Here is a 9,331-nt window from a genome sequence, read left to right on the forward strand (position 1 = left end):
TCAATAATAAATCCTTTATGAATAAAGTAACCAGGGAGTGATAATAATAAGTAAGTTGTTGATTTGTAGCCTGGTGCTCTATGCTGTAGGACGGCTCAGGCGTCTCCCACTTAAACTGTCAATAAATTAAATTACATATTGAAATATTTGAGTCAGGATAAGACATCTTGGATTATGAAATACTTGGCATTTTATGTAGTTTGCAGCTTATGTAATTTGTTTCTGGCAGCCAGCACAGCAATGTGACTCCAAGCCCTGTTTACTATTTAAACCAGTCAGAGAGCACTGTAAGCTGTAATTTCAGACTCAGTGTTTTAAGGTAAATGACTTGATATGATCTCTAAACTGTTCTACCATCAGGTTAGGTAACAACTTAAAGCGAATGTTGAAATCACTTATTCTGTAGGTTTACTTAGCCTTTCATAGACATAAAGCATTATGTGTAATAATAGCTTAATATCTATCCAGAAGTGATGTGGTACTGTACTGTACTGTACTGTGGATTATTGATAGGGAAGGATGAGGGAGGATCAGGATGGTGAAGATAGATGGTGTTATTATATAATAGTATTCTGCGCTATACCTAAATAGTGAAATAATGATGATTGTCCTAATGTGGTAAAATTATCTTTATCAACTGGTATTAGGTAATGCAGTCAATGGATTACAGAACATAAAAAAAACATAAACAATGGTGCAAATATACATCATGGGTACATCATAATGTGAATTTAAAGCATAAATCATGGGGATTAATGAGGTGCCATGTTCCACTGATGCTGGGAGATAGTGGAACAGACAGAAGGTTGATCAATACTTTAACGGAAAAGCCCTGGAGATGTAAGATGTCCAGAAAAAATCAATAGTGTCCAAAACGGGGGGAGGAGGAGAGAAACAACGGTACTTGCATATGGAAACAGTCTCAAGTAATCCGGCAGGTTAAAATGTCCAGAAGGGGAGAGAAAAGAGAAAGAGAGTGATATTACTTGCGCTTGAACCAATCCGGGATATAGCGATGATCCTCAAGATATCTGATATAGTCCGCGTGAGGTCCAGATGGAAGGTAGGTAATCCTCGCGAAGAATATTTAAATGCAGGATGGACGGGATCACGAAAATGATGAGCTTGGGGAACAGAGTGGCGAGCGGGATGTCGGCGTGCGTGCCAACCGTGGAACGCACGCTTCCTGAATGTCCACGATGGATGTGCACAAACCGGAAGTGGTGGGTGATAGGCCGACGCGTTTCGTCACCTAGGTGACTTTTTCAAGGCAGTGGTATACGTGTAGAGGGAGGCGGGTCTTATATACGCTGTACAGGAGTATTCAAACATTCTGAGTCACGTGCTTCTTTGTGATTAGTGTTCAACATAGTATGTCCTGTCGCGTTGATAGTTGTTTATTGAATCAAAAACGGCAATTAAACATTACAAATGTACATATATACAAAAATACACATATATACAAAAAACTGATTATATGCGTTACTGATATATGTCAGAGTCCAGGGATAACCTATATACATGGCAACTTGAGTGAACTGACACCACAATATTGCTATGGAGTTTATGGAAAGTTGAGTGCCGCATACTAGATATAAGGAAAGAAGGGGGGGAGGGAAGGTGACTAATCGGAACATTTGGGGTGCGGTTTGGGGCATATGCCTCACATATCCCTACATGTGGACTTGTGTATATATACATAGAGATGCATCCATAAAATGTACACACGTATACAGATATATATATGTATAACAAAAATAAACATCTATGTCTATATATATATATATGGGTAGCATACAAATGGTACATATGTCTGTGATTTGGAAAGAGAATATTGACTTCAATTTGAGGGATATAATATGGAGGAGGTAGTGTACTGCTGCGCTAGTCTAAATATATCTTTATTGAAACAGTGGGGAACGAGTGTACTGCTGCGCTAGTCTAAATATATCTTTATTGAAACAGTGGGGAACGAGTGTATATTGATAATTGACAATATATAGCTGGTATCATCACTGTGGTGGTGGTGAAATAATAGCACTCACACGATGGTGTTAGTTCCGTTATAAGTTAGCATCTGTTCTCTGTCACTGGGTAGGGAGATCAACTCTCCAGATTGCGCACCGTGCTGAACCTGATATTCCCCACTGTTCGCACAATGGGTACTTGTCAGGCCCACACAGTATCGCCTCCGAGTTCGGATGGGATCGGGCATGGACTGTGTGGTATGTCAGCACGGTGCGCATCTGACCTTGCCTTACGTGATGAGTTTCACAGACAGCTACAAATATCGAACTCAATATTAAGTCCTTTGGGGGTCTGCGTATCTAATTCAAAAATCCATCTATGTCCTTTTTTGTTGATATTTTTGGTGAGATTGCCACCTCGCCAATTCTTCTTGATTCTTGAGATTGCCATAAATGTGAGCGAGGATGGATCACTGTTGTGTTTTAAGTGAAAATGATGTGAAACGCTATGGGTGTGTAGGCTCCGTTTGATGTTCCGTATGTGTTCCGCTAACCTTACTTTTAGCGGTCGGATTGTTCGCCCTACATACTGTAATTTGCATGGACACTGGAGGAGGTAAACTACCTCTTTAGTTTCACAAGTTATGAAGTCCTTAATCTTGTATGCTTGGTCAGTTGTGGTAGATTGGAAGGTGTGAATAGGCTTAGTGCTTCTCACACCACATGTTCTACATGCTATGCATTTTCCGCAACTGTAGAAGCCTGACTGTTGTTGTTGTGGGATTAGAGTGGTTTGTATTGGTAGTCTTGGGGGAAAGTGATTTTGTACTAACTTTTTCTTCAAATCAGGGGCTTTACGGAAAATAATGCTCGGTTTCTGTGGGAGAATTGGACGCAGTTCAGGATCTTGTTTCAGTATGTTCCAGTGTGAATTTATAATTTTCTGGATTTTGAAAGCTTGATTAATGTAGTTAGTGATGAAAAATATTTTTTCTTGTTGTGTGGATTTAGTTGGACAGTGTCTTGGATGGAGTAGGGATTCTCTTTCTCTGACTTCAGCTCGCTTGTATGCTGATTCAATGGTATCTATGGGATATTTCTTCTCTAGAAATTGTTGTTTGAGCTGATGCCCTTGTTCTGCAAAATGATGTGGTTGTGAACAGTTCCTCTTAAATCTCGTAAATTAACCATATGGTATATTGTTAAGCCATTGTGGGTGATGATTGCTAGTGGCAAGGATGTAGCTGTTTACGTCAACGGGTTTTTGGTATGTTTTGGTTTCTATATGGTTATTCTGGATGAAGATCAATAAGTCTAGAAATTCTATTTCGTGGCGACTATACTTAGTGGTGAATTGAAGATTGAATGGGTCGGTGTTCAGTTCCTGCATGAAAGAGGTGAGTGATGTTTCATCACCTTTCCATATGGCAATTATGTCGTCTATGTATCTGAGCCAGAGGACCAGATTTGCCCCATGTTGGTGGTTGGACCAAATGTAGTGTTCCTCCCATCTGCTCATGAACAGATTAGCGTAACTCGGGGCAAACCTGGTCCCCATGGCAGTGCCCCTAGTTTGCAGATAAAAGGTGTTTTGAAACAAAAAGTAGTTGTGAGTGATTATGAACTGAATACTGTCTAGGATGAATTGTGCTTGAAGTGGTTGCATGGTGGGGTCACTGGAGAGAAAATGCTCAATGTTTTGTATTCCCTGGTGGTGAGCAATGACAGTGTAGAGGGAAGTGACGTCGCTGGTAATGAGCCAGAGATCATCACCCCACTCCACTTTAGATAGAATGTTTATGATATGTGTCGTGTTTTTAATGTATGATTGTTGAACTTTGACGTAGGGTTGTAAGAAATGATCAATGTATTGGGATAGATTGGAGGTGATGGAATTGATACCGGAGATGATAGGTCTGCCTGGGGGTTGTGTGGCACTTTTATGTATTTTTGGCAGGTAATAAAATACTGGGATGGTTGGGTGTGTGATAGAGATGAAGTCGTGTTCTTTCTTGGTTAGAATTCCTGATTCTAGGCCAACATTGAGCAATTTTGCCAATGATTGTTGGAATGAAGTAGTTGGATCTGTCCTTAGTTTGGTGTATGTGGTGGAATCATCTAATATGTCATTGGCTACTTTAATGTAATCTTGCTTGTTTAGCAGAACTATCCCACCGCCTTTGTCAGCAGGCTTGATAACTATATCGGTATTTTGTTGCAGTTCTTTTAGAGCACTTATTTCAGGTATAGTAAGGTTGATGCGGTTGGATGTGGTGTTTGTATTCATTTTTTGAATATCATCCATGACCATATGCTCAAATGTTTGTATGAGAGGACCTTTGAGAAAGGTGGGGTTGAACTGTGATGATGGTTTAAAGGCGCACCGTGCTGACATACCACACAGTCCATGCCCGATCCCATCCGAACTCGGAGGCGATACTGTGTGGGCCTGACAAGTACCCATTGTGTGAACGGTGGGGAATATCAGGTTCAGCACGGTGCGCAATCTGGAGAGTTGATCTCCCTACCCAGTGACAGAGAACAGACGCTAACTTATAACGGAACTAACACCATTGTGTGAGTGCTATTATTTCAACACCACCACAGTGATGACACCAGCTATATATTGTCAATTATCAATATACACTCGTTCCGCACTGTTTCAATAAAGATATATTTAGACTAGCGCAGCAGTACACTCGTTCCCCACTGTTTCAATAAAGATATATTTAGACTAGCGCAGCAGTACACTACCTCCTCCATATTATATCCCTCAAATTGAAGTCAATATTCTCTTTTGAAATCACAGACATATGTACCATTTGTATGCTACCCATATATATATATATATATATATATATATATGTCTATTTTTGTTATATATATATATATATATATATATATATATCTGTATACGTGTGTACATTTTATGGATGCATCTCTATGTATATATACACAAGTCCACATGTAGGGATATGTGAGGCATATGCCCCAAACCGCACCCCAAATGTTCCGATTAGTCACCTTCCCTCCCCCCCTTCTTTCCTTATATCTAGTATACGGCACTTCACTTTCCATAAACTCCATAGCAATATTGTGGTGTCAGTTCACTCAAGTTGCCATGTATATAGGTTATCCCTGGACTCTGACATATATCAGTAACGCATATAATCAGTTTTTTGTATATATGTGTATTTTTGTATATATGTACATTTGTAATGTTTAATTGCCGTTTTTGATTCAATAAACAACTATCAACGCGACAGGACATACTATGTTGAACACTAATCACAAAGAAGCACGTGACTCAGAATGTTTGAATACTCCTGTACAGCGTATATAAGACCCGCCTCCTTCTACACGTATACCACTGCCTTGAAAAAGTCACCTAGGTGACGAAACGCGTCGGCCTATCACCCACCACTTCCGGTTTGTGCACATCCGGTCGTGGACATTCAGGAAGCGTGCGTGCCAACCGTGGAACGCACGCTTCCTGAATGTCCACGACATCCCGCTCGCCACTCTGTTCCCCAAGCTCATCATTTTCGTGATCCCGTGCATCCTACATTGAATATTCTTCGGGAGGATTACCTACCTTCCATCTGGACCTCACGCGGACTATATCAGATATCTTGAGGATCATCGCTATATCCCGGATTGGTTCAAGCGCAAGTAATATCACTCTCTTTCTCTTTTCTCTCCCCTTCTGGACATTTTAACCTGCCGGATTACTTGAGACTGTTTCCATATGCAAGTACCGTTGTTTCTCTCCTCCTCCCCCCGTTTTGGACACTATTGATTTTTTCTGGACATCTTACATCTCCAGGACTTTTCCGTTAAAGTATTGATCAACCTTCTGTCTGTTCCACTATCTCCCAGCATCAGTGGAACATGGCACCTCATTAACCCCCATGATTTATGCTTTAAATTCACATTATGATGTACTCATGATGTATATTTGCACCATTGTTTATGTTTTTTTATGTTCTGTAATTCATTGACTGCATTACCTAATACCAGTTGATAAAGATAATTTTACCACATTAGGACAATCATCATTATTTCACTATTTAGGTATAGCGCAGAATACTATTATATAATTGTACTAACTCAGGTTGGACTATCCTGATATTCCGCTGCTCTTACCTATACACATCCGTAGTGCGCTTCCCCCCGTTCTGCTTAAGATAGATGGTGTTGGCTGTTAGGGTGTGCATATGTACATTTAACAATTGATTATCACAGCCGTGTTTTGTGTTGACGTACATTCGGGAGTTCAGTTTGGGTGTGACTGCCAGTTGTGTGACATCTGTGGATGGGCTTGTCCGAGAATTCCCATTTATTTAGTGGATCTGTCTTACAGCGTGATACTTATCACTTTATTTTAACACTTTATTTCCTCATCAATAACCCACTGTTTGTGGGTTATTGATGAGGAAGGCTCAGGATAGCAAAATTAGATGTTTTTAGATGTTAAGAGATACACATGTACATAGAATATTTAACAATTGGTGTATTATAGAGAGAGAGAGAGAGGAGCGAAGTTTTGCCCATCAATTTCGGATCTCAGAACAAGGCAAAGCGTCATTTACAGGAAAGTATTGATGCAAAACTCGCAAGAGTTTTGGATCCATATCTCTTATATATATATATATATATATATATATAGAGAGAGAGAGAGAGAGAGAGAGAGAGAGAGACCTCCCTCTTTTTCTCATGTCCATTTTTGAACAGGCAGCATGCAGGGAGGATGTTAGCTGCAGTGCTCTGCTCTGAAAATAGCGAGAGACATAAGTAAGCCTAAATGGAGTTAGCCTGAACAATCCAATTTCCTTCTGGGAGAATTTCCTGTGGACAGATGAGACCAAATTAGATCTTTTTTGTCAAATCACATCGGGCCTGATTCATTAAGGAAAGTTAAGTAAAAGATTGAGTAAGTTCTCTCCTGGACAAAACCATGTTACATTGCAAAGGGTGCAAACTCATTTTCTATTTTGCACATAAGCTAAATGCTGTGTGTGTTTTCATGTACGAGTTTGGTAAAAAAAAAATAACCCGGCATAGACTACAAGAACTTTATTCCTGTCTGTGTAATGAAATATGAAAGACACAAGGTCTATTTATAACTTAAGGGACGTTCTCACTGACAGCGCGGGAAAGCCCCTAGGTTATAAAGAGACCTCGCGTCTTTTATATTTCATTATGCAGTGCGTTAATATCATTTAGAGGGGGGACCCCGCGGTTTTTTTTTTAATCCATCTCTCTTTAACAACTGTAGTGATGCCGGGTCTGGCATTCTGCTTATACTGCTTATACTGAATGATTATATTGTGTCTTGTAGGTAGAAGTATGGACTGGTACAGCACGTTATTCCTTCTCTTTATCTTTTGTCTATCTTATATCATCCTGAGTTACATGAAGATTTTTAAGGAGAAAGCAACACTTCCCCCAGGACCCATCCCTCTACCATTCTTTGGGAACCTTCTCCAGATCAACACAAATGACATTGTCAGCTCACTTATGAAGGTAAGTGAGAATATAGAGTAATGAATGGAGAATGTTAGTCTCACTACATGACAATATAGTACTAATATAGTACTACATATGTTAACATTCACATTATTATATGTGCTTGTTTACTGCATAGACAAAATAACAATATTTATAGCATAATTGCAAAAGGCTTCACCAATATAGCTGAGCAAATATCTTAGACGCCCAAGCCCTCTACTTTGGTGTCCCCCTTGACTCTCCCCTATAGTTTAATCCTCACATCCAGTCTCTCTCCCAGACCTGTCACCTCTACATTTGAAATACTGCTAGGACATGTCTTTTAATTACCCAAGCTTAAATGTTTTGATCAAAATAGAAGCCAATACTTTATATTTCTATTTGCTAGATATATTGAGATTTTTACTGGTAAGAATAAGCGCTGACAACAATTGTTATGTTTTCTTTTACTGAAAAATTGCTATCAGTTCATATTCTTAATAATGTAGTTCAGTGTTATCCTTGGAAAACATTTGATGTTTCTACTCACTTTCCCACAGCTAAAAGATAAATATGGGCAGGTATACACACTATATTTGGGACCTAAACCAGGACTGGTCATATGTGGTTACAACGCCATAAAGGAGGCTTTGCTTGACCAAAATGAAATATTTGGCGAGAGAGGGGACTATCCCGTGTTCTTGAACTCCATAGGTGTACACGGTGAGATTCATTTAACTTCACTACTGCTCTGTTGGATTATCCTTTTCAATTGTCTTATGAAAGGTTTAGTGTTATAATTAGTGATAACGGAAAATCTTTTGGAGAATTACAGAATGAGAAAAGTAATATGAGGATACTAGGATTCCATGATTGGAAGATGAAAGTAGACATGGTTGATAGGAATGAAAGATGGAGAGCATAAATACGTTAAATGAAAGTGAGAACTCTGAATCAATTGGTTTAACTGTTTAGTTTTGTACAATACAAGTTACAATGAAAAACCATTTGTTTTATTTTGTTACTGTAAATAGCTTTCTGTTTCTTCCTCTATTACGTGGAGAGGATCATTATCGGGCATCAATGAAAAATGTGGTCAGAAGATGATGCCGATAAACCCGATCAGTGTAATGCAAGCAGTCATTTTCCGATCATCCTAACAACCTGCCATAGAGCCAGAAATTGTGCACTGTTAGACCCAAAGGGCAAAACAGCTAGATCTTGTCTGATTTGGCGACAATCGAACAATCATTCTGTTGCTCCACAATCATTCCAAGAGCTGGTATCAGTCTGTGTGTGGCCGACTTTAGATACAATAACAGATCTGCTGTTTCATTAAAATTATAACTAATGAACAGACTTGACTTTACCTCTTGTTACCAATGACCATAAAAAAAATACTTGGACGTTAGAATTCTCTACTTTACCAATTCCAGAATTTGTTTAGAAAAAAACAAATCCTAAAGGTTTTTTAGTTTGTATAACATTTGTGGAAGAAAAGGCAAAATGAGCAAATTATATGGCCTAAGTCTCATAGAGAGTCCCCATTCCTTTGCTGTACAAGTGGACTTGCCACACACAATTTTTAAAACTGATGGACATATGCTCATGGCCTTCCTAAGAACAAAGCCACATAAATCAAAGAACTTTGACTGCTCCACTCTCCTACATGATTTGCCCTCACCCTTTAGCAAATGCTTAACACTTGGCTATGGGATTACCCTGGAAGTCACTGGGGACAGTGCAGGGACGTCCTGTGTCAGGTCTCCCCACTGCATTTCAGTACGTTCAGGACATTGACATCGCAATTAGTTTGTATGCGTGCTGCATGTCTGCTGCTTCTACTATGTTGACATTCAGCATATAAGAGAACT

The 9,331-nt window shown here is 39.4% G+C and overlaps 1 protein-coding gene across 1 annotated transcript; it reads left to right on the forward strand.

The window, feature by feature from the left end:
* Positions 1–212: 212 nt before the first annotated feature.
* On the forward strand, positions 213–8,689 carry LOC142102261 (cytochrome P450 2F3-like). Its single transcript, XM_075187000.1, has 4 exons — positions 213–319; positions 7,309–7,493; positions 8,018–8,180; positions 8,492–8,689. The coding sequence occupies exons 2-4, from the start codon at positions 7,317–7,319 to the stop codon at positions 8,542–8,544; spliced, it is 393 nt and encodes a 130-aa protein (XP_075043101.1). The 5' UTR covers positions 213–319; positions 7,309–7,316; the 3' UTR covers positions 8,545–8,689.
* Positions 8,690–9,331: the final 642 nt, after the last annotated feature.

The sequence above is a fragment of the Mixophyes fleayi genome, chromosome 9 (genome assembly GCF_038048845.1).
Source record: "Mixophyes fleayi isolate aMixFle1 chromosome 9, aMixFle1.hap1, whole genome shotgun sequence".
Taxonomy (NCBI): Eukaryota; Metazoa; Chordata; class Amphibia; order Anura; family Limnodynastidae; genus Mixophyes; species Mixophyes fleayi.